General features: G+C 42.4%; 2 protein-coding genes across 2 annotated transcripts in view; both read left to right on the top strand.

Moving 5' to 3' along the window:
* The window catches only part of MRPS6 (mitochondrial ribosomal protein S6), a 46,866-nt gene that overhangs the window by 2,335 nt on the left and 18,078 nt on the right, over positions 1-26,453 (top strand). The window lies entirely within an intron of this gene.
* SLC5A3 (solute carrier family 5 member 3) lies at positions 11,569-14,024 on the top strand (the record flags this gene model as incomplete). The annotated part of the gene is made up of 1 exon (XM_084305940.1): positions 11,569-14,024. One exon carries the CDS (start codon positions 11,569-11,571, stop codon positions 13,708-13,710), a length of 2,142 nt encoding a protein of 713 aa, XP_084162066.1. The 3' UTR covers positions 13,711-14,024.

The raw sequence follows: 26,453 nt of genomic DNA, 5'->3' as shown, positions 1-26,453 counted from the left end.
AGTCTGAAATTACACAGCGACTACGTACTTCTTTCCTGTGGAAGCTGGAGTTTTCCTATGCAGTCCTGAATAAATTACGTGGCTTCTTAACGCTAGTGCTCTCCAATACAACGACCCCAGGCAGATGCTCACCACGCTAGCGTGTTGGTCCCTCTGTGCTGTGGCTGCACGCTCTAATACCTCCTTCAGTCTGAGACTGGAGCGAGTGCTGGCTCTTCTCTTGGTGTCTGTGGTATTCTTCCTCATCTGACAGCTCCCCTGCCCTGCAAAAAAAATAAGCCCCTGCAGCCTGTCTTTCTTACGCTTTTAGCACTGTTGTTAACTCCTGCGGGCTCCCTAGCAGCTTGAGCGCAAACCTTCGCAGAGCTGCAGTCTGGTAGGCTTTCACAGCTCTTTCTTCGGAGGCAAACATCGTGATTCTACGGGGTTTCCCCCGCCCACAATTGTTTTTAATAGTTGCCTTGGCATTTTCGTAGATCTAGGCAGAATAAACTGCCCCCCCCCCCAGATCATTTTTGTTGCTTTAAACTCCCTTGCTCCCTAGTACTACCTGTGTCTGAGGTGGGTTCAAGTCATTCTTCTCTTGCACGTGGCTTCTGCCGGGACTGGCGGAGTTTGTTGAGCAGCAGCAAGGCTCCTCCGTATCCAGCTAGCCTCGGTGTGGTTGCAGGGCCCTCTGCTAGGACATTGTGACCCTACAGTCCCACCTGATGCTCCTGTGTCCATTTCTTGGCAGATTTCCTCCGTCTCTTCAGCTTTCCTTTTGTTGCCTTAAAAAATGCAGTACCTAAAAGCCTGGGGGGCAAGGGGAAAAACTGAGACTTTTCAAACTTTATAACTGGTTGCCTGCATGTACTTATCTCAAAAGATATGATGACTTTATCAACCATTCTCTGCCCTGTTGTGTAGGTAGTGTATGATCAGGTATTTGACTTGTAGTAAAAATCTTATTTGCAGATTGTTTGTGCACAGAGTTCTCAGTCAGCAAGGACCCTGGTTTGACTCCCAAGAAAAACCTAAATAATAAAAAACCCTAAAAGTGCCCCCCAAAACAAATACCTTAAACAGAGCAAAACCCCACAGCATTTCTTTGTGGCTTCACTGTCTTAGAGAAGCAGCTGCAGGGGGAGGCTTGGATTGTATTGCTGTGTGTTTGAGTACAAGGAGGAGATGCTTTTGGAAAAAGAAGGATGTGAGGCCAGTGAAGTGAAATAAGTGTAACTTATGGTGGAAATAATGAATTTTGCCTATGTCTGTGGCTCTTTACACTCAACATGCCAGTGACAAATAGCATGAGGAGCTTGGAGAGGTTGATGGCAGGCTTGTTGCTGGTTATCAGCAGCACACAGCCGTGTGTAAAGGGACACTGCCAACCTTCCAGAGCCGAAGTCAAAGACTGCAGTTGTGGGGAGGGTAGAGATACGAGGTGAGGACATAGCTGTTCGTGCTCCAAACTTCACTCTCCATAGCCAGAGATGATTTTCTAATTATTTCCAACTTTCTCCCAGGAGAGCAGCTTTCAGCGGGGGGGTTCTGGCAGGACGGGACCGCCAGCAGGAAGGGGCAGTGACCTGCTAGCAAATTTGCAGGAGCTCTCCCTTTGGGGAACGGGTTGTTTTCCAGGCAGGCTTCCTCTTGCTGCCCTCCTGATCCTGCCGAAACTCCCGTGGGAGCCTGGGGAAGGAAGGAAGGAAGGGAAAGGGAAGGAAGAGCTGGAAATGGCTTCCTCGTGCTCTGCTGTTGAGCAGCCTGATAGCCAGGCGGCAATGCGAGGCGCCCTGCTCCGATCCCTGGCCACCAGGGACCCCCACACTGCTCTCACTGCTGCGTGGCTCATGGAGTTTGGGCGCCTGTCCTCAGCCAGACAGTGCTGCAACTGCAGCTGAAGTGTCTGGGCAGCTTGAAGACTTTCCCTTATAGAAGAGTGAGAACACTGAGAGCGAGAAAGCGTGTTGAGACTTTACAAGCAGCATGGTCTTCACCCGCAGCACAGGATGAATCCGCAGTATGTACCATAGTCTGAGCACCTTGTTTCAGCAAAGCCCTGGGATGGGGGACCCTCCGTGCCCCGCTGCAACACGATGGTAAACCTGGGCTCTCAGTCTGGCTAGCAGGTTCACATGGCGTGGCTGGTATTCAGCACCTCTTTGTTGCCTTCTGAGCAGGTTGCCTCATTTCAGAAATGCCCTAGCTGCCTTGGAGATCGTTCAGCTATTTTGAGAAAGCCAAAGTAATGGGCAGTAGTGTTGCTTGACATCTTGACTATTACACTTAATTGCTGCGTAGGCAGCAGCAGCAATTGGGCTTTTGATTTCTGCTAGGAGGGGGGTGGGGGACGCGCAGAGGGCAGTAAGCAGGCAGGTACTGTTTTTATTTTCTTGCCTCTTTGGTGAGCCTACCTGTTCTTGCAGCTGAATTACAAGTGCAGTTTTTCCTGCACACTCTTCCTCCCCTTCCTGCACTTGGTTGGGAAGGTCTTGTGTACTGGGGGAGGTGCTGGAAAGAAGGCCAAATAGCTGGAACCAAAAGAGGATTGGAAAGCCACAGGGTCTGCAGTTGACTGTCCTGTAGTAGTCAGCCTTTTGTTTCCTGCCCTTAGCGTTTCTGTCAGAATTGCTGGAGTTGACCTGTTGGGGGAATGATACCCTCTTGGCTGACGTTTGCCGTTTTTCTCTCTGAAGACCCAAGAATAGCCTGTCTTTTAAGTTTCTGCCAAGTGTGGGATATGTGCCTGGCTTGGATATGGGGGAGGTAGAGGATTATTCTCTTCCACGACGTAGTTTAAACCTTTTTATAGCAGATAGTTGTTAGCGAGATGAATTTGGCAAAGTTGTCCAAAGCGAGTACTAAGCTGATGGCAGGAATAAGATAGCCAAAAGCCTCTTGGTTTAAACAGCCTTCTTCAGCTGATGAATGTGTGTACTGGGATGTCCAGGTTTAACTCTGCACCTCTTGTTCCTGAAGCTTTCAAGCCACGAGCCTGAGTGTTGAGGCAGGACGCTGGGCAGGACCTTGTGCCCGTGCTGGGACAGACAGACTTCGGTGGGATTTGGCTAGCTGCTCGACAGCAGGCAGAAACGGCGGCTTAAACCTGCAGATAAGAGCTCCCCTCTTTGCCCCTGCTACCTGTCCAAGCTGTGCTGTTCTCTTTTGGCTCTGCATCTCTTCGTTTGCTCACTGTGTGTGTATATGGATATACGTACACACAGCGCATATGATCAGGGAGATGCTTGTAAAATGAATGAAGGAGAACCTGTTGTGGTGATAAAATCATGCCATTGCTCTTTGTTGTTGTAAAAACCCTTGAGTGACTCTTAAAGATGTCCATTACGTCAGTTAGACTTACCTGCTAAATTAGCTCAAGTCTGAATGTATTTATACACTTGCTTTCTTCTCTGTAGTTTGTAACAATGAAAGTTCTTGCTGTCTTACCAATTCTTTCAGGATCTCATTTCTCAAAGTCCTTTGTTCCAGAGCCGTAATGCTGGTGGTTTCCACCGGAAACTTGCTTCTGGGGGTTGTTGTCTATTGATCAAGTCACTTGTCTTGTTTTTGTCAGACTCCAACCAGAGCAGGCTGTCAATTTTTTTTGTGCCACAGCTGCTCAGAGCTCCTCCGTGACAAATCTCTGGTAGTGTAAATGTTGATTATGTGCAAACAGTTGTCTGATAGTGCTGCTTGTATCAGCCTCTGTGCTGTTTAACTGAGAGCGTAAAGAACCGCCAGGTTATTCCCTTCCAAGCTGCCTACCTGCTGGACCAGCAGGGCTGGCTCTGGTGTGCATCCTGCAGAAGAGGCAAGAAAGAGGTGAAAGGGGGATTCAGCGATGGGGAGGACAGACAGGTGAAATATACCTAGTTGTGTAGAAGTGGGACAGAAAAAAAAAGAAGAGAAATGTAAATTCAGAAAGCAGAGCAAGGTTTTTTGCAAGCTAAGGACCTGTGCCGTGGGAACACCAGCTCAAATACTGGCGCTGGAAATGAGAGACTACAGAAATGTAGGCTCCTGGTGTGGAGAGGGAACAGAAACAAGCACAGGGCAGCAGATGGCATAGAGTGTCATCAACCCTGGAAATGTGAATGGGAGGAACTACACAAGAACTGCTGTTCTGCTATTTCTTGTCTTTTTAAAATCATTTTGTCCTGCTTTGTCCTGTTTTTGTAGTCTTTGTACTTCAGTTACACAAATGTTTAAGGAATAATAAGTAAAAGCAGAGGTACATGCAGAGCATGGATGGAGGGGGGGAATGTGTTCAATAAAGCTCTTGTGTTGACACTCTTTTAAAACAAATTGGGTAACTTTCACTGTAGGTAATTACAAAGAATAGTACTAGTTGTTCTTTAATCAAGATAATTTCACTTATGCCTCATTTTGGTGTCTTGAAATGCCTTAGCAGGATCAGGAATCTGGCAAGACCATCAGCAGACTAAGAAGCGTGGTGGAAGGCCTCGAACTTGAACTCTAGGATTATATATGCCCCAAAAAACTTCGGTCTCACCTATCAATTAAACTTGTGATGCTTCATGTTGTTGGAAAGATGGTGGGCAACCATAAATGTGATAGGAATATGGCAAAGTCCTGAATAAGCTTAATGAGGGTGTGTTTTGTGTGTTTCTCTTTAGTCTGGGAAATTCTGGGAAGAATTGCTTCCTCTTCTGCCCAGTTGCATGGTGACTCTCACTTCCAGTGCTCCTTTCTCTTTCTTCAAGTAGGTTCTGAAGTTCCTACTCTCCTAATCAAAATCCTCTTCAGATGGGGTGAACCAACACATTTTTCTATCCGAATTATGTCAATTATTTTAGTTATTGGTGAGTGCTGGTAGTAACCACCAACTGGATTGCATCTTTGTGCCTTGCAGCTAAAGAAAATGATCATCTTGAGCAGTGGTAGAGAGATGCATTTGCTGTCTGATGGTGTGCTTCTTACAGGACGGTAACATCTGTCCTACTCCCCTGATTATGTGGTCCCAAGTCCTCTATGGAAGTCAAATACTTGCATCCATTCTCTTGTTTTTGATCTTAATCACTAACTACTTCATTAAACTGATTTATCCACAGATAAGTAGTGCCCACCAGTGGAAATGTTGGCGCCTCTGAACGTCGAATAGGCCACCACAAGAAGGAATTCGAGTTTTCAGGCTCAGTGTTCCTCCACAGCTGCCAACATAGTATATCAGCTGACATCTTTACAAACTTACCTGGCATGGCAAATTCTGCCTGATGCCAGAACCTTCTCTCTTTTGCCGTCTCCTGGAGGAGGCACCCCTCCGCACCCCAGTAAGAATGGCTTGCTGTCCCTCTGTCCCCTGTTGTGCTCTTTACCTAGTTACTGTTGACCACGTGCATTCTCTGTACCCTCCTTCCTCTTTTGCTTCCAGTTCCTGTGTAGGAGGAAGAAGGTCACGTGTCTATCTGGAATTGCAAAGGAAAGCATGGTTTTCTTGCTGAGGGAAGGAGCTGCCTGCTCATAGTGACAGCCCAGCTGTGGGCATCTGAGCCTCGTGTCCATCTGCTGGAGTTCTGGTGAAGGCATGAACGATTCTGCTCATGTGCCAGAGAAGCGTGGTCCAGTCCCTCAGCGGTGCTGAGCAGCTGTAATTTCTACTCTCCTCAGGAACTGATAATATCTGTCACCTGTGTAAACATCAGCCAGCTCTTTCTTCCGATAAGCAGAAGAGGAAGTCCCTACCTATGTGTTTTCATTGAACTAGTAGTCAGTTTAACTTAAGCTGATGGACTAGTCTTCCTTAAGACCCGAGTTAGCAGATTACGGTATGCCTAGATAGGCATGGAGCAGATGGTCTTTCTCTCTGGTAGCCCTCTGTTTTAATAAAAAGGAAATTTCTGCTTCCCTTCTTCTGTCCTTGCCTTCCTCCCCTTAACTGTGTGGAGTTCTGAGGAGAACGGTACAAACAAATAATCTGTTACTCCTGGCACAGTGCTGGGGATTTATGAGGAAAGAAGCCATCCGAATGTGAAAGCCACAGGCAGTGGCATGAAGTGGCTTGCTGAGGCACTGCTAGTGATGTAGGTTCCAGAAAATAAACCATCTTCCTCTTGCTTTGTCATTCTTTAGTAGCCTTGGAGCTTCTGCTGTGCTGGGAAGTGCTGCGTAAGCACTACAGTAAAGCTGCATCCTCTTCTGCTCATTTTTTTTCCCCCTTAATTTGTGACTTAGTGGGGGAACGAAAGAGTTATATGCTTTGAGGACAGGAGGTTGGGAGATAAATATTATATACATGCATATATATAATATATATTTATTTATATTATATTTTTAAATAATAATAATAATAAAAAAAACCTTGATCTACTGTGCTAATGCTGTCAGTCATACTGGCCTTCAGCTTCAGCTGGCCTCACGATACTCTAGTTATGACTTCTGTAAGAGACCACAGTAGCATTTCCTTCCTCATGGGCAAGTGTAGCACACCTCTGTGAAGATGCATTTCTCTGTTTCTTCTGCTGAACTGCATGCTGTGAGTTACTTATTTCTCTCGCGTTTCCTTCAGCAGTCCTTTAGAAAAGAATGTATTATGGAGCAAGCTGCTGCTTCTGATGCTGCTGCAGAATGATGAAGAACAGCATTGGAATGATTCCTGAGACCCCAGCCATAAAAGCGTGTTACATGTTTGTAGTAACTCCTTTGAGTGGCCGACTTGACTTGAACTTTGCACCTTAAATCAGGCTTTTATGGTGGCAGCAATTTACACAGGTGCTACAGAGGCACCTGTGTTCTCCAAGGTGGCAGAAGTGTTAACGTAGGCTCTGCAGCCCCGAACTGGAACTATGTGGCAGACAGGCTGAGCCAGGCAGCTGTCCTGATTAACTGTAAGGCTGTACTCCTCCACTGCAGCATGCTGAGCTGCTGGAAATGATGTTGCAGGTGTTAACTGGTTTATTAGATGCTACAGGTCCACTGCTGCCTCTGAGGTTTGCCTTCTTCCTGTGATGTACCTATGTCTGTCTTGGGTGCGATCTCGCCTGTCCCATCTGACCCAGTCATTTTTGAGGGCAAGTCCTGAAACTCAGTTCCTGGACGTTTAGGGTTGTGTTGAGCAGCCCCTGCTTTCTCAAGGTCATACATTAAGAAGGCTATGTTACGAATAAGCTGATACATATCAATTTTTGATGAAGAACATTTTGTTCTTCTTTTTTTTTTTTTTTTTGTATTCTAGAGTGCTGTAATAAAATGTAATACATGGAATATAGTTTTTTTTTTTTTTTTTTCTTTTTCCTGAGAGATAGGCTGCCTCAGACAACCTTGTGTTTACTATGGAGCATTGAACAGGTAGGAACTTACCTGCGGTTCTGTAGCAGGTAGCCTGCAGTTTGAAAAGGACAGACAACACGCTCGAGGGGTTGAATGTTGTACAGGCCTGCTCAAGGTGTGAAATCGTGGAGAGATCAGGTGTTGAGCCTGGCAGTCTGGGTACGTTCTGCTTATGCAGGTGAGTTGTGCAATGGGTGAAATGCTGCTAGAATGAGTTACCATACCCCTGGTTGAAAAAGTGAGAATGAAGAAATGCTATTTCTGAAAAAGGACCCTCAAAACTGCTCTGTAGCCTATAAACAAAGTTAAGTATATGCTTCATTTGCTAACAAGTGAGAGTGGAGGCTACTCCGTGTGATACATGGCAGTCTGTACCCTCAGGTTAACCCTTACAGCTTTGGTCATTGAGACCATCTCTTTAGCTGCAAGAGGAAAGGGAAATAAACTGGGAAACTTCCCATCTGCAAAGAAGAGAAATAGACTAAGCATGAACCAAATGGTTGCTTCAGGGCTAGAGCAGTTTGATTCTGGTGTATTTAAAGGCCCATCTTATTAGAAAAGCACTGTGGAGAAAGTTTTCCTTTAAAGCAATCATATGAATTTCTCCTAAAAATCCCACCCTCAATCTGCTTCGCATTATCTAGTATCTCTTGAGGGAATTGAGACTTTTCTTCTCTTATAGCATGGGCTGCCTGTTGGAGAGACATGAGCATTGTTTCACCAGAGTTGTAGCCTTCTATCTTCACACAAGAGGGAAAAACATTGTTTTGCGTCTTTGATACGATCCAGCCAGAAAACAGCTCTAGGGAAAAAATTCACAGTCCTTGGCAGCAATGCTGTCTTTCTGTCTTTTTTTTTTTTTTTTTTTCTGTCAGTGCCACAATGTATGCTGCTCTAATAACTGGAGATTAAACTCGCATGGGGCGTCTCAAAAGTCCTTCTCAAGACTTGAGGTCATAACTTGCTGAAAGTTCAGAGGGACGAGTCTCATTTTTCGTAATGAAAAAAAGTTCCAGGGTTATTTTAGAATTAGGTCTAATAAGAAACTGGTACAAGAGGCTACTTTAGTGCAGTAATTTAGTGACAGTGCAGCAAATTTGTAGCGGCTACTGAAAACTTTCCACCTTCCTCCTAGAGCAAGCTGAACCCTGCAGATTTCAGATGTTGATTACAAAGGTGATGGTACAAAGCCTCTGTAGACTGCTTGTTTAAAATGCATGATTTGGCTGTACCTTCCAGTGGAAAATAATCAAGAAACTTCACGTATTGTTTATTTTGGTTAGGACTAGCCCATAGTAGTTGGCAAGTATCCTAATTGAGAAATGTCACAACTTATTCAAGGGCAGCTGCATCTTCTACTTACACATTTTGCAGAGGGATTGAATGTGCCTGTAAGTAGCCATACCGTGAGCTGGGTACCTCTTCTGTCAGGTAGATGTAGTTTCATTGAATATTGTCATGATTTATATATGTCACAGTATAGCATAGTTCTGTAAGGTCATTGATTAACCTACAGGGAAAATGTTGGAAAGTGAACTAAAGTTCAAGTCCAACATTTTTTCAGCAAAAGAGCAGGACGGTAGAAGAGGGAGAGTGTAACTACTTACAATTTCTTTATCTTGCCCATTATTCGGACTCTCTGTGTAGTAGTTTTTCTTCTTTTCCACCATGTGTCAGTTACCTCTTCTTCCACTTCCCTTAAAATGCTTGCATTGTTGGCATAAATGTTAGAATGTGGTTGCACTTGAAAACTTAGGGAAATGTAGCAAAAGAAGCAACACTATTGAAGTGTTACCTGGAAGTGCTTAAGAGCAAGAATAGCGTGCAACACTTGCATCTGATGGCACCACACCATCCGCAGTGTCTAGAATTTTATGTTGGGTTAAACTAAACCGTGGAGTAGACCACTTAACTTCTGCTGCAGTTGTGGGTGGGGATAAATACGAATTCTTCTATGGAAGAATTTAAAATACATCTGTGGCTTGAGGCTTATGAGCACGATAAATTTAGCACACTACTGTAATCAGTCCATTTTGTGCCATGTCTCCATAGTCTCTCATTATTGGCTATAGCTCCCGCAGAATGAATATCTGTATTCTCATGTGGGTTTGTGGTGGTGGTGGGGAACCCTTATTATCTCGTTCTGATTCCGAGCTACTGTTGAAAAACAGCCAGCTCATACAAGTAACATGATTGTGAATTTCTCCTTAAGGCTGAAGCTGTGGTTTGCTGTAAGCTTTTTTAAAAATGCATCTGCCTTAATGAGAAGTGCGCATTCCTATGTCAGCACCTCCACTGCCATCATGAAGTAAGGCAGAGGGTGTGTGCACGCATGTTTTTCAACCTTAACTACAGCTTATTACGGTCTATTTGAGAACGTGTAATGTTTTTATTTACTTTTAAATTTTTAACAAAGTGAATGTGCTACAGGGGTGCTGAACAGGAAACCGCCCATATACTGGTATGTTATCTAGGTGCTTGTATTAATCAGAGATGAATTCAAGGGGAAACGTGAGCTTCAGTGATTCTGCAAATGAGATGGAAGGGGGAGTACCTAAAAGTGATGCTTGTAGGACTTAGAAGGCTGATAGACATTATGGTCAGAACAGCAGTTGGTGATCTGTGTACCTACCTTTGTTAATGTGCGGGAAAGAGGAATGGGGTCAGACCCTGTTCTGAATAAGCTTGAATACCAAGGCTGTGCCTATTAGATAATGGGACCAGAAAAACCTCATGTTGAGCCCTTTGTAAACCCATTAAATGGTTTTGGATGGGCATAGGTGAATATTTTCCAACGTAGAAATAGGAGATAGGAGCATCCTTTCTCCATGGGAGAGACAAGAATCCTAATGCAGCTCTTTAATCCCCTCATCCTTTCCCACTGTCTTGGTTATCTGCCTGCAAACCTTTTTATTATCCCCTTCCCTCCACTTTGAGTGCTGCAATCCTTGTTGTTTAAATAAGTTCCCGTGTTCACTGACATGCTTTGGTGGAATGGGGTATGACTGGGGGGCTCAGGAATAGAACAACAGGGTATGCTTGGCTTCCAGACTTTCTGCCCCTGAGGTTAATGGGATCCTCTTCATGCTTGGGTGCAAAGGGGTGGTGCTGGGAACAGCACTTCCTGACATCCTAGCAACTGGAAACTGCCAAAATCCACCTGGTTCTTCCTCCTGGTGCCTAGAGTGCTCCCAGAGGATCCCAAAACCACATGGGTGCAGGTATAAAAAGGCATGTGGAAGACAGAAATACCCTAAAGTTGGATGTCAGGCATAGTTTTGCTTTTGTCATCTGGCTGAATGGGACTTTCTTCACCCTGTGTGTGTGTGTGGTATGTGTGAAGAGCTTTCAGAATAAAATGTAACCCTGTTGTGATAATCTGTACCCCAGACAGGTGCAAACTTGCTTAAATCCTGCAGAATAACCTCGATTCTCCAGGGGATCTTAAATGTATGTTGTTTTTTGGCAGCGTTATGTCCTCACTTTCCTAGTTCTAGCAGCCAGCTGGTGTCTCCAGTGCATGCATGTTACATCAGGATCTATCAGGATTTGTGGGGTGAAGTGCTAGAGAAATGCAGGAAATGACTAGCCAGGGTAAAGTTCCTTTGTGTTTTCTCTTTTTCCTAAGATTGTCTGCAAGGGGAAGGCCTTTTTAGTGGCTTGAGAAATAGACTTGAGAGACTGTAAAGTAATGAAATAATAAAAATGCATTTGTGTTTCTTGCCTTGTTCTGGGGAATTTGGGTCACTTAATAGTCCGGAATTGCCGCGCCTCTTAAGGTACTTGTTAAAGTTGACTTATTAAAGGAATTACGTCTTAGTTTTACAAGTATTTAATGTATGTGTGTTATGGATTGCATAAATGCAGCAGGAAATATAAGGGGGAAAATCTGTGGTGTTCAGTGATTGTTTTGCTAGACTTCAAATTTTTTCTCATTACTTCATGAAATTCTTCTCTAATTCAATCTTTGTCTTTTGTCTTTGCTGCCTTGCAGGGTTGGTACAGTAGGCCTCACTAAACTTAGCTGCAACTAAGAATTTCTCCTACATCAACTGAGTTAAGGCTGATGCTCTTGTGGAATGTGGATTAAAAGTGCGTGCTAAGTTCCAAATTTCCATTTGAGAAGCGGAGAAAGTAAATGTACCACAACCACCAGCATCAGGACAGCAAACCAAGGGACAAAGAATTTGATCCGCAGTGTTGATATATGTTAACTGGTTCACGTGTTGCTTAAGAGACGTTTGCTGGGGGGCGAGAAGTGGACGTCAGCTGTGCGAAGTCATTTTGTTTACAAAAATGAGGGCTTCTTTGGAAACAGCAGACATTGCCATTGTGGCTCTGTACTTCGTGCTTGTAATGTGCATAGGTTTTTTTGCCATGTGGAAATACAATCGAAGCACCGTAAGTGGCTACTTCTTGGCAGGGCGTTCTATGACCTGGGTAGCTATCGGTGCATCTTTGTTTGTGAGCAATATTGGAAGTGAACATTTCATTGGGCTCGCAGGATCTGGAGCGGCGAGTGGATTTGCAGTAGGTGCATGGGAATTCAACGCCTTAATGCTTTTGCAGCTTTTAGGATGGGTCTTCGTCCCCGTCTACATCCGGTCAGGAGTGTACACCATGCCTGAATACTTGTCCAAGCGTTTTGGAGGGCATAGAATTCAAATCTATTTTGCAGCGTTGTCTCTCATTCTTTATATCTTCACCAAACTTTCAGTTGACTTGTATTCAGGGGCACTTTTTATCCAAGAATCGCTAGGTTGGAACCTCTATTTGTCAGTAATCCTCCTTATTGGAATGACTGCGCTGTTGACTGTGACTGGAGGTCTTGTGGCTGTCATCTACACAGACACCCTTCAAGCTCTGCTTATGATTATCGGTGCCCTCACACTTATGATCATAAGTATTCTGGAGGTTGGTGGGTTTGAAGAAGTTAAAAGAAGGTACATGTTAGCATCACCAAATATCACGTCTATCTTGTTAACCTACAACATTTCCACTACCGATTCCTGCAATGTGGACCCAAAGCCTGACGCTCTTAAAATGTTGCGTGAGCCAACAGACGAAGATATTCCCTGGCCTGGATTTCTGTTGGGACAGACCCCAGCTTCTGTCTGGTACTGGTGTGCTGACCAAGTCATAGTTCAGAGAGTTTTAGCTGCAAAAAACATTGCTCATGCCAAAGGATCCACCCTGATGGCAGGCTTCTTAAAGCTGCTGCCGATGTTTATTATAGTTGTCCCAGGGATGATTTCACGAATACTGTTTGCAGATGATATCGCCTGCATTAATCCAGAACACTGCTTTCAAGTCTGCGGGAGCAGAGCTGGATGCTCTAACATTGCCTACCCACGGTTGGTGATGAAACTTGTGCCAGTTGGCCTGCGGGGACTGATGATGGCTGTGATGATTGCTGCACTGATGAGTGACTTGGACTCTATATTCAACAGTGCCAGCACCATATTCACGCTTGACGTCTACAAACTCATTCGGAAGAGCGCGACGTCTAGAGAACTGATGATTGTAGGAAGAGTCTTTGTGGCGTTCATGGTAGTTATAAGCATTGCCTGGGTCCCGATAATTGTAGAAATGCAAGGCGGTCAGATGTACCTTTATATTCAAGAGGTAGCAGACTATCTGACCCCACCGGTGGCTGCTCTGTTTCTTATGGGTATATTTTGGAAGCGTTGCAATGAACAGGGGGCGTTCTATGGTGGAATGGCTGGGTTTGTCCTCGGAGCCATACGGTTGGTACTGGCGTTCATCTATCGCGCTCCGGAGTGTAACCAGCCGGATACTAGGCCAAGCTTTATCAAAAACATCCATTACATGTATGTCGCTACAGCCCTGTTCTGGATCACTGGGATTGTGACCTTTATAGTAAGCCTGCTTACGCCTCCGCCTACGAAGGAACAGGTTCGGACAACCACTTTCTGGGCCGTGAGAAACAGGAATGTGAAAGAGCATACTGCAAAGGGGGAGCTGTACAAAGTGCAAGAAAAGAACATCTTGAGGTGCAATGAAAACGCTAATCATATCATTCCAAACGGCAAATCTGAAGAAAACATTAAAAATATTAAGCCTGAGGATATCAATCTTCTGGTCACTTGCAGAGATGACAGCAACCCGGTGATTTCTGTAAGTCACTCTGAAGTCGAGACACCAGTTGATTGCTATTCGAACGGACAAGCAGCTTTGATGGGTGAGAAAAAGCGCGAGGAAGAAACTGATGATAGAGAGAGACATTTGAAATTCATAGATTGGTTCTGTGGCTTTAAAAGTAAAAACATGAACAAGAGAGCTGTTCGGGAGATTGAGGAAGAGACTGTTTGTTTACAAATGCTGGAAGAGACTCCAAAAGTTAAGCTATTACTAAATACTGGACTGGTCTGTGTCTGTTCGCTTGGAATATTCATGTTTGTCTATTTCTCTTTGTGAGTGAATAGTGAACTTTTAAGGGTATGGCTAAACATACAGAAGTTGATACAGGTCTCTGGAGATTTTTTTATTTTTTTTCCAAATAACATAACCGCAACCCAGGCATTGTTTACGCTATAATTGTAAAATCAACTCAACTTTAGCCTATTTAGAGACCATTTGAGACATGTTGTCCTATCTCTGCTGAAGGCAGAATGTGTTGTGTGGTGTCTTTCCCTTTTCCCCTTTGTCTTTTTTCTTCTCTTTTCTTTTCCCCATTTGCAGTATTAACCTTTTCTTTTTCCACAAATACGTGTATAAATATACCAAAGGCAGGCAGGTGGCTGTGTTTGAAGTCAGGCAGCTCTAGAGTTCAGTCAACATGAAGGTGAAGATAACAACAAGTAATCGTTTACCTACGTGTAAAATCTGAAACGATTAAAGCTGTGTTGAAAGATTTTCAATGTAAGGCTGTGATACACATTATTGTATAGTTGTTCTTTGTAACGTAACTGTGTTACCTTGGCCAACTTAATACATATGAATTTCGCTCACTGCTTCTAGGTGTTTCAGTTTCTCAGTTTTCTTATGGCAACAACAGGATGATATTTTTTCTCATCTTGTAGTATTTAAAATGTGATACCTGTCAATAGCTTTCTGTCATTTTTCCCTGCAAGGAAATGTCTTTTCTTTTAAATTCACTGTTAATTTCATTACTGAAAAATTGGTATATCTGAAAACAAAAACACCCTGGAGATTACAAACCCTCAATGGGGGGAGGAGGGAAGGAATTCTCTTTATTGGACACTTGTAGTATGCTGAAAGATTATATACTCAACCTTGTCTGTCCCAAACCTTTAGCCTTGTGTTGTCATTGACATAATTAGGGTTAGCCTCTTTGTAGAGAGAAGCCTCCACGTAGGTTCTACCACATGGGAGAAAGAGAAACGGGAAGCTTGCATGTCTTCAGTTTGGTAAACACACCAAAAAATAACCATCTTCCTCTGTGACGTATGTCTAAAAGGGAATATGCCGCAGCCCTACCACTGCTGGATCTGTAAGGGGACAAAAAGAAGTGGGAAGGGAGGAGGGGGCTGGGGAAAGGGGTGGAAGTGGTCCTTAGTTTCTAGAGTCCTTTTACCTAATGCCTTACCCTACTTCTCCTTTTGCTCCCAGACCTTTTTTAAGGAATGAGTCCTGAGGCATTCTTTGTCAGGAGATGAGGAGTGACTGCAGTAGTCATCTGTGCTGGCATTTGAGGACTCCTCAAAAAAAAAAAAAAAAAAAAAAAAAAAAAACACAACCCCAAAACCTGAACCTTTTCCTGGGCAGTCACAGGTGGTTAGTAGGTGTTGAGGCAGTCAGGGTCTCTCCTCCCAGAGGACGGTGACGAAACCCTCCAGTTCTGTGGGGTACATGTGCTGGCGGGTCCATGGGCTCCAGCAGACCAAAAGGCAGCAGAGGGGGGGTTTTGGCCACTGCCCCCTCAGTAAAACAGGAGGACCTGTCCCCAGCCTGGGTGCTTTTGCCCTTACTGGAAACCAGCAGTGCTCGGCTTGGTGGCCATCGCTTAGCCAGGCCACGGCCTGGTTACGTGCATAGTCACAGGCTGGACGAAGTCAGGGCTGGGTGTCGGGCACTGAGGCCTGCTGACATAGAGTGGCCGTACACCTTCGAGCTGCCTTACCCCACAGAACTGCCTCCAAAATTAATTTCTGCAGCTGTCTTTGCTCCTGAGCTTGTCTGGGGAATTGTATGGGAGAGCAGTAACTGGCCAGGCCAAAGACAGCCCAAGGGACCATGCTGACTGTGTAACGGTGTAGATTCAAGGGTCCAGAAACGTCTCCTTGGCACAGTCTAATTTCTTAATGTAAACTCAAGAAGTTCTGTAGAGATGAAATTTGAGTTAATCTTGCCATTGACTGCTAGAGAAAGTTTGCTTTCCATTAGAGTGGTCCCAGAAGCTGCAGGCTGTCTAAAGAGCTTATAGTAGTATGATGTATATAATGCATATTTTCAGATAAACTGATCGATGTCTAGTTGTGTGGGGGATTTTTTTGTTTTGTTTTGAAATCAGTTGAATCCTATTAGTTCTGAGCCTTTAATTGGAGGATGTGATGTCTAACTTTTGTCCACTTTTAGTTGTTGCCACTGGAAAGTAGAATAACTGGAAATACAGTAATAAGTGTCAGAGCTGTCTTGGAATATATGGAGGAGAGTTACCGTACCTGAGTCTTAACGTTAATACCAGTGCAACAAGACACGTTTTCTTTGTTTGTGTGGCTGCCTTCATTCAGGAAAAAAAAATAAAATCTTTTTTAATAGGACTAGGTGAAGCCCTAGTATGTGAGGTATGTTAATGGAATCTTAATTCATAAGCGGGGGGAACTGGGAAGGGTGATATTATATGTAAAGTAAGATACAAAACATAATTAATTGCTTCTGTTCAGGATAAAGTAGCCTAGGATGAAGCTTTATTGATCACAGTGGAGTGAAAGATAAATTTGGAGGGTAAGGATAAGCCTCAGATCAGCAATATCTCCTTGAAAAGCCTAGGATCTAGAATGTCAGGTTTTACACAAGGAAAGAGACTCAGGTGCCAGGCACTGTCCCTTAACAACTCGGTGTATTTTTCCATCAGTGGCTGGTACTTGGGTTTTTCAGACCAGTCCTCTTGGCTCTAGTACTAACAAATACATTGCCACCTAACCTGTGAAGCCAGGTTAGCTCAGGGACCCTGTTGCTTCATCCTTGCTTATTTTTCCAGGGTGCCTTACGTGGTTATGAAGCTGAAGGCATGGCTTTTATTGCCACCTGAATAGTGGTTTGCTTCTCACGTCTTTTCCTTGGTTGTTTTTCCTCATTTCTTCCCCCAGGCCATTTGCTCTTTAAACAGAGCTGTGTTTAAATAGTTAATGCATAAGATGCATGTATCCTGGGCAGTATAACTACAATCAGATCCATGATGAAATTGATTCTTTGACCATCATATGGAGTCACAATCCTCCCCAAATGTGCAGTGCAACATTTGACTGTTGAATCTGAGACACTCTGCATTCCAGTTAATATATTCCATCTTTTGCTAAACTAACAAGTTGCTGAATTAATCACAGTGATAATTGGCAGGCAGTCAGAATCTTTAAGAAGTATTACTTTGCATCCCCCCACCTTTCAGACTGTTATTGTGAAGAAGCTTTTAAGCAAATTGTTTCTCCAGTGTTTTTTTCTCTTAGTTGAAAACGTTTCTATGCTACTCTCTGCCTAACGTCGGCCTCTTCAATTGTGTTCTGCTTGTATGTCTTAGAGGTCATAAAACTTGCTAATATTATTTGCTGCATGCAACCACCTAATGAAAACCCTTTATTCAAAAAAAATAAATAAAAAATAATAATAAAAAAATAAGGCTTCAAGCAAACTGTTGGTGAGCAAGTACCTCACCTTGAGTTACGGACTACAGCGTAAGAAGCTGCTTGAGGGTTTTTTATAGCGTAAACATGCCTTTGCTAATTTTCTGGTCATGACCTACCTAGAACCCCGGTTAATATGTTTTGGTTCAAGCACCAACTTTCCAGTCTGGTAAAACCACAGAGTGTCTCCCACAATGGACAATCGGTTCCATAAATTTTAATGACTGGCCTCCTCCGAGGTGGGACTGGCTAGCTGTGCAGGGGTAGAGCCAGGAGGACACTTGGCTTCTGTCTCTGCAGCGAGGGGTTTATTTATTGCCTTGAACTTAGAATGACAGTCTTGAAAAAGTTGTTTTGGAATGACACCTTTTTTATTGTTATTCCCCTTAACTTATTTTTCTGTTAAGATATTTTAATCTTCTCCCAGAAATTTGTTAAAGCCTTTTATTTAAATTAAAAAAAAAGTCAAAAAAAAAAAGAAGGCTTCTTGAGCACTTAATAGTATGTTCTGGGAGACTATTCTTATTTAATTTTTTTTAAATGAATGATTTGAAGCTATTCTCTGCCAAAGGTTTTTTTTTAACTGTTTTGTTTTTGTTTTTCCTGTTAGCTTTTGCTAATACCTGAAAGGAAATGGTGAGAGTTTTGTAAGAAATTAAAATGGCCTTCAGTATACCCTTTTGTATTTTTTTACTTCTCCAAATCTGTGTTTCCCTTTTCACCCTTACCCCAGAAGGGCCAGCATGAGACTTCTGATGCAAGTCATGAAAGTACTGTAACTGAGTAGTGGAAAGGATTTCCCGCAAGGTTACAGTGAAGTGGGCAGAGCCGTCAAAGGATCTCTGCATGAACACTTAAAGCAGAAGATGCTTACAACTTTAAAACATACAGCTTTATTTTTTTTATATATATATTTTTTTAAATCCTGAGATAAAGGAGGCGTTGGGAGATGCTCCCTTTCAGAGAACAGGATACGTGGAAGAAGTTGGAGTTGATAAGCTCCAACTCTTTTGAGGAAATCTTTGGATTTAGCATGTATAGCAAAGCAAAAATACTCATCTGTTAATTTGGTATTCTGTATGTTCTGTGCCCTTAAATGTAATTGTTTTTGAAAATAAAACTAACCTTGTTACGTGATGTTAAAAAGCAAACTTGTGTGCAATGTTTTAAATTTTTTTTTAAGAAAATGTTTGTATATAATTAAATGGTTTAATGTGCTTTAATTGGCCTAAGGTAAAGAGTAGTCCTAGAATGTAAACATATATAATTAGATTTCTGATTTCACTGTGAGATCTCTGAACTCTCTTGTTTTGCAAAGTGGTTTGTTTTGTTTACAAAACACTTTCTATGATTTCTTTTATGGTGTTGGTTCAAAGGCATTTGCTTCACTTCTGTTCTAATATTGAATTCATGGTATAGTGACATCTGGTGACACTTAGCATTATCAGTTTCACTGTGTAAAGTCAGACACTTTGAGCAAAAATGGTAATGATATGACAATTCTCTGTGTCTATGAATACACGTTTTTAAATGAGGTGGTTATAAAAATAGTTGCTGTGCAAAATGTTAGTAGTCTTCTTCAAGAAGAAAGCAAATTTTCTAATATCACTAGAGCAGTCTCTTCATTCATCTTATTTTTGAAGCACAGTGTCAAAGTGATGCTGCTTTACCTTGTATCTCTGATGTTTTTTTTAAATATCTGTGAAGTATTTTTTGTTGCTGTTGTATTTTTCTGCAGATTTTATATAAAATACCAGTTAATGAACTGCCTTTTTTTTAAACTATTCTACTAAGATACATTTCAGACCAAAACCAAATGATATCATATAGCATTTGAAACCTGCCTTTTTTCCTTGTCCCTTGTTTTTTTTTCTTTTTTTTTTTTTTTGGTTCTGTTTTGTTTTGAAATAAGCCAAATGGGCATGTAGATAAGATCGCTATAATGGATCCAGGTCTCTCTTTTGGTAAAGTGTTATTTAAAGGTCTATTAAGATCTTATAAGACAATATACTGAAAAAATTATTGTAGTAGGAATATAGTTTTAGAAGTGTTAATGAGATTAATACAGCTTAATTATACTTGTAAGTTGCTACTGTCCATAATGACAAGCTTTTTGTCATAGAAACGATGTATGATAAATTAATTTTGGTCTAGTGTATAGAATTATCATATTGCTATAAATCTTTGAAGTAAATCTGATGCAAATTTTCATAGTTAGCATTGCTGGCCCTGTGTATACTGTTCTTTGTATACTGTATGCATATTATTTTGCCTACTGCATTAGTCTTCAAACTAAAACTCTTGTTAGAGAGTATTTGGATACTTCAGACTGTGTTTCTTGCAGTTTACATTCCTTTACCATGGCATTTTGTCCTGTCTAAAAGTATTGTATGGAAATGTTTAAAACTTCTGTACAAAGTTTCAATAAAAATAGAGGAAAAACCAGAATAGATACTTGTGAAGCTATTTTGCAGAACCTGTACATAATTGTGTCTCACGGATTCTTGCCTGTGATAAGCCTCACATCTACGTGAGAATACCTCCCCCCTTGCAGAAGGGCAAGCCTCTTGAAGCAGGGCTTGGGCATTTGGTTGGAGGAGTAAAACAAATTGAGAACAACCATAGCAAAACCCAAGTCCTTTAAAACTTCAGCAAGAACTTAAGGATGCAAAATATGGTCTCAGAACTTGGCTGCAAAATTTAAGGCCAACTCATGCTGTGGGTGAGATGTGTGGGTGCTGTGATGATCTGCTCTTTCTGCAACCAGGAGGTCAGGATGCTAGCAGGGGAAGGCTAGCCACCTGATGCACCTTGCAGAACAGCAGCTTACATGCAAAACAAATTATGGGTGAGCCCTAAACTCAGTCTTCCTGGACACTGTAAAACCACATTTTTTTTTTTTCTCTTATAGGCCAGCTGTTGCTGCATTAAGCAGTTCTGGAATGGGACAGGCACCTTTATTCTTGGTACTGGAGTGTACTTAAATACCTGCAGTTGTGCTGCCACTATCCCTTTGGGACAACACCAGCCTTGGTGGCTTTCTTCTGTTTTACTTCTGACACTGATCTTGAATCAATCCTGGTGCCTGAGCCCTCCATCAGCCTGTGCTGGTGGTCATGCTCTGAGAATGATGAGTGTGATGCTGTTTACTGCCTCAGAGGAAGCAGTTACAGCTTGCAAGAGTCAGTGCTTACATCTTGGGGCTAGGAGGGATACCTGCTCATGATTTGGACTTGAAAAAGATTTAAAAATTGGCTCAGTTCTGGAAGAGGAGACCAAATGGGGTCTTCCACTTCTCTCCCAGTCCTTCATAATGACGTATTTGAGCTAATAGCCATGGAAAGTGTGGTGTGAATCATGATTTCATTGCCCAGGGAAGAAAGTTCAGCAAGAAGGGGGGCAGGCCTGGTGATTAAACACCTGTTGAGTGGTGTCCAAGATCTTCCAGAACTGGGAAAAATTAAGGACACCAAACACAGATTTTCAGCTGTGCAATAAGTGATGCATCCATCAAAATTATTCTTGATATTCTCTTTTGCTGCCGTCTTTTAAAAGAAAAGTGGAAGCTTGGTTGTTGTTTGTTAAAGGAATAAGAGGAAGGCGTGGGCTCGGAATGAAAAATAAGCAGAGCTTCTTGCCTGCAGACTTAGTGTGGATTTGTGATTTCTGTGAGGGAGTGGAACCCTTGTGTTTTTATTAGTTAGCTGTTAATTAATTGGTTATCTAATTAGCTTACTAGGTGATTATTCAGTGAGCATCTTTCCATTTCATTGATTTTAAAGGAGGTTCAAGAAGCCTTTGTCACCAGCTGGTTCTACTTGCGTTAATTAGCAATCACTCTCTCAACCCCCAATTTGTGGACGCTTGAGACCTTAATATTTCTTTGGGTGTGGAGTCCTGGCCTAGGCAAGTTGTGGGCACATTTTGCAAATGCTGCAGCAGCATTTATTTTGAGGGTGCACTGGAAAAACTGAAGGAGATGGTGGTAATGAGTACTCTTTGCCTACTGGCGCTAAAGTGAATTCTCCCTCCTTGGATGTGGTTGCCCTAGTTTGTGCTGTGTGTGCGTTGTGCCAGGAAAGTCAGCGAGGCAGAAAGTTTGAATTCGGTGCTTTTTTCCCCCTGTCTGCCTACTAAGTGCGTTTAATCAGGGTGTAATTTGCAATTTGTTTTTTCTGATGTCTTTTTTGAGGAGTATGTAGACTGATAGGGATAAGGTGATGCTTTGATTTCATGGCTGTCATGCTTATAACCCCTGAGCTAGTCAATTATTTTTAATACTTACCTAAGCCATGAAACTGTTTTTGTAAATTAGCTTTGAATATCTCTGTATATGTATGTGTGTATTTAAATATACGTGTTGTGCATAGGAGAATTTCACCAAGAAATTACCAAGTTTCAGTTTCACTTCTGCACGCCAACTGGTCGAAACAGTGTGATTTCCACCCTACGTGCTATTCTGGGTCAGAGTCGAGGACAGTTAATTTTCTGCATAAGCAGGAGGATTTTAAACCTATGGCCGTGGTCCCACACATTTGTAAAGTTTATTACTTATTCAGTGTTTTTCTTAGTCCTGACACTTGTTATATAGCACTAAGGATGACATTGATGTGTATAACAACTAAATAGTAGGAATCAGACCTCCTGTTCTAGTCTTTAAGTCTAGTCTTTAACATTTCTTTCATTTAAGGGCTTTAGTCTGGTGCTAATGGTACACCCTCACTCTAGAGTGTTTGGGGCTTCACGTGAATATATCCCAAGACTTGATGGCTGCAGTGGATGCTTTGGACGGTTGCATGTAATTATTCAAGGGCTTGGCTCTTGCTGGAGCTCTAAGGCTGGAAGCTTTTGACCAGGAAATGTTGAAATTAACAGTCTGTGGCCTTTGCAGCTGTGACTCTACCAAACTGGCGTTTCCCTTCTGTAAGGTGTGCAGTGCCAGCCTCCTTTGCTGCTGCGCACGTTTCCCCGAATTACAGAAGTGTGAAAGCTGACTTGAAAAATACCTAGCGTGCTGGAAGTGTCCGGTGCAATTACACTGAAAGAATCCCTGCGGGTTTTGAGCTGCCTGTGCGTGTGCCGTGTCAGACAGCGAGCTGGTACCCGTGGGGAAAAGTACCAGGCTCAGTGTCACCTATCCGGTGCTGGACAGGAAGGCAACTTGCGTTGTAAATGCTTGTGATGTTGCATGCTGTTTGCAACACAGCGAAGCCGTTCTTGTTCATGATCCCTCTGACTTTGTCCCTGAAGTGTCCAGGCCAGCAAAGTCACAGCAGCCACGTGACAGTGGTTTGATTCACCTCCCTCCCCTGACTTGCACAGAAGCTGAGGATTCGAGGTGATGGGCAGCTGAAGGAATTGCTCAGCTGTGCGTGTTCAGGCAGCCTTTTCCTTTCAAACACTGATGGTAAGCGGGAAAAATGGTTTTGGCTTACCTTGGAATAGCAGCCATCACTTTTGGACCCCTTCTGTCAGTTTCTGTAAGTCTTCCAAGCTGTAGTTAAATGTGTGTAAAGAAGAAAATGAGAGAAAATACTAGGGGAGTGAGATATGGACACATACACACAAAAGAAATACAATAGAAAGTAAGGAGATGGAAACAAGGATGAGAGAAGAGATACTGGAAGAAAGTGCTTTTCTCAGAATAGATATCTTAACCCAGAATTAAAATTCTGACTTGAAATTAGTCTTGTCTTGAGAAATTTGATAACATAGATGACATTCTTAGGAAGTATGTAAGTCTCGATTTAAGTCTGCTGGGTAGTATGAATAGCCAGTTGTGTTAGCAGCAGCCTGTTTTTGTAGGAATTACGTCTTATTAAACATCGTAGCAAGTAAAATTGCACCAAAGGACCTCTTATGCAGAGAAGCCATAACCAGCTTTCTCAAGAAAGCAGTAAGCTTTAGGTCAGCTGTGATATTGGAAGATGGGGAGGAGGAAAGAGCAAAACTCTTCTCTCTGTGGTGTTTAAAATCCTGATGATGTCTAAAAATACTGTTGTGAACTGAATTTCATACTTGTCTAAGGATGACTTGATGCAGATCTTTATTAGATTAGGCTGGGCAGCTTAGTTTGGCTTTATGTTGCTCATCTCAAGGCTTTTTGAAGGTGGAGGTTGGGCAATTCCAAACCAAAAGCTTGAGGAATCAAAAGGAAAGTTTGTGAAGTCAGAAGAAGTTTCAGTTTTGTTTTATTATTGTTATTATTTATTTGGCAGCTGATAGCTCTGGGAACGAGACTTGATTACCCAAATGGGCAAACTGTGCAACCACTTACCCACTCCTAATGTCCTCAGGTGGAGGTTTACCAATGAGAGGTACTGGGATGGTAGAAGAAGCTTCTTGACTGTGGTTTCAGCTTCTGTATCACAAAATGGCAGAAGACTTCAGTTCTTCTCACTTCCCCCATTTTCTGTTCTTACTGTTAGCTTTTTGTTCCGTTCATTAGAATGCATTTGCTTTTTCATCTTAAACCTGACAAATATGGAAACAATAGGAATTGTAGGTGAACGTGTGTACATGCATATTTCAAACACCACAGAGAAAAGGCTTTTGGGAATAACTCCCAACATGCTTTTTTCCTTTTTTTTTTTTTTTTTTTCTTTTTACCATTTGAGCCTATTTAAGCTTAATGAATATTTAAAATAAACCTGATGAAATGTTCTTCATGACTTTTAGATATGGAGTACAAGGCTTACTTGTAGTTTCTGGTAAGTAGACTTTAGCTGATCAGGAGCGTTAGATTGAAGTCTGTGTTGCAATTTATTGTGATTGAGAAGAAGAGGGTAAGTTTCTAGGTGGTGTTGTAACAAAGATGGCTCTCCAGTAGTATCCAATTATTAAGTTCAATGTTTCTAATAATAAACCACTGAAATGGCCCTGCATCACTGGGGATTTGGTTATAGTTGGCCAAGATGTTCAGTTCAGACTTGGAAGACACCTTCTAGAGTTCTTTTAGAAAGCGTCAACTCTTATAATTTCTAAAAACTAAATAATTATAAGCTATCTTCAGTGGTGAGACTAAAGTGTTAAATTCACTGAAACTTGGTCTTTATTTGGAACTTGTATTCATTGTGTTTTAGTTCAGTTTTGTAGCTTTAATAACTTGCTTTGATGTTAAACATTGGGTTAAAAATATTGTGGAATTTAGGTTCTTTGAAGAATAAAGGTGGATTTGGGGACAGAAGAGAGGTTAGCAGCACTTTGACTTTAAAAGTTGCTTCCTTTGCATCCAGGTCCCTGGGCTTCACATTTGCATCAGGTGAAGTTGATAATGCCTTGGCTTACCCTTCATTAAAATGCAATTAGAGAGCTGTTTCTGGGGGGATGCAGTGCTGCATTTAATTCAGACAGGGATAATGTTGGGCACTCCCCCAAACTTATCTTCAGAGACTTGCCATCTATAACTTCACTGTTTTCCAAATCCATTTCTAGAATAGTATCATGCCTTCTTGACTAGTAAATTTTTGGTGAAAATATCATCCTCGGTTCTGTCATTTGTTCCTTATTCTATGTCTGGAAAATTACACCATCATAGTTAGAGAAATCAGTTCCTACCTAGTGCTGCTCTGTGTCCAACTTCCCCTAGATAGTTCCCTCCTCACCCCTGCCTGGCTCTGAACTTCGAATGAGGTGTCTGGAGTCCTGGTTCTTGTTGCTTGCTTTCCAGAGACCCTGCCTATTATGCTCAGAAGTCGCACGCGGGTCATTTTTAGGATGGGTGCAGCAGGGCTAGCACGCTTTCTGTTCACTTGATCTACCACTTTGATTTTTTTTTTTAATACTACGTGTCCTTCCACGGTTGTGCTCTACTCGCTGCTTCTGCTCCGTGTTGTTTATGCTTTTACGGTAATTGCAGCTTTGCATCTTGCACCGGGACTTCAAGTTTGATCCCTAAGCAGATAAAGAACTAACCTGTCATGAGCTGGCTTGCATGCCCGGTACGTTTTTTGCTAATATTAGCGCTATTTTGTTCTTTGCTGTCCATTCTCAACCTGCTGATTGGTTTTTCATCTGTCTGCTGCCTCTTGTTGTGTACTAAGAGAGGGTGCGAGAGTTGAATGACTCTCCAGCTTCCCCTTGTTCCTCGTTGTAAAGTTCATCATCTTTCTTTCTTGTTGATCTTGGCAAGTTCACAAACGTATGTGTTTTTATCATTTTCGCTAATAAGTTTTTAGTATTTAATTACGTATTCAGTAACGATATGGACGTGTTTTCCAGTTTTACTGCTTTTAATTGCAGTTTTTAAACATAGTTTTTGCAGTCTTTAATTTCCGCCTCAATGAATAGTCGCAGAAGAACTTTAACTGTTTAATAACCAAAAAGACGCAGTTTTATGCTACTACTACTGCACTGAAGGGAATTTGAAGACTGCTGGATTCCTTTTTGTTTGTATTTTGAAGAGGTGTGCCCACTGGTTTTTAAATGCTTTGTATTAACAGAATGAGTTAGTTCAGAAGGACTTGAGTATAGTCCTAACTGACCCTAAAACTAGGCCTTCGGTGTCTGTTTCCTGTTCTACCTCTGAAGAAAGACTCTTTTAGGAGGAGAGCCCTGGTGGCTTGAGAAAGCTTCTTTTTTAGCCAGTTCTGTTTATTTCTATCCTTCTGACTTCGTCTCTCGAGCTCCCTCTGGCCAGCTCACTAGGTGGGACATGGAGCAGTGCTGCGATCTTTTTAGGTGGCTCTAATTCCAGCCACAGAGTTGTCCTTTCCTTTAGGATTGAGTGGATGGCTCCTTGGTTTTTAGGAGACATCAGCATTACAAAAGCTTTATTTCATGCTTTTACCAATTTTCTGGTCTTTCTCAGCAATGCTTCTTGTAGCTTCATAGCTGACGAGCTCATCTTCATTTGGTCTCCAGTAGAGCAAAGGATACTTTGCCATCAGTATATTGCCTGTTTTTTTTTTTTTTTTTTTTTTTTTTTTTTACTTGCTGGTTGAGTGAGTTCTTTACAACTGCTAGAAACTGTACTATAGTTTTTACTCCTGCTGGTGATGTATAACAACTTCCCTTCACAAAGAGGTTGTTGGAGCTGTGTTTTGGTACTTGTTGGTTATTGCTGTGCGCTTGCGGCTTTGCTCTTGGGTGACAACTGGCTGGGTGCCCCCCACCTGTTCCCATTTTTGCAATCTCTTGAGATCCTGAAGAAGTCTGTGCATTAAATAGCTTTTTGTTTCCTCGTGACATTTATGATACACTGTAAAGAGCCACAAAGGACATACCATACAGCTGAAGATCTACCCAAACCAACCTTTGACATGGGGTGGCTTTGGGGTGCATGGAAGAAGGGGTGCAGTGTAGACAGGCCTCATAGACTTGGGCATCAGTCAGCTCGGGTTTGCATAGAGGCATTTT

Source organism: Netta rufina, assembly GCF_964035555.1.
Source record: "Netta rufina genome assembly, chromosome: 1".
Taxonomy (NCBI): Eukaryota; Metazoa; Chordata; class Aves; order Anseriformes; family Anatidae; genus Netta; species Netta rufina.
The sequence above is the reverse complement of the archived record's forward strand: the minus strand, read 5'-3'. Positions and strand labels throughout refer to the sequence as shown.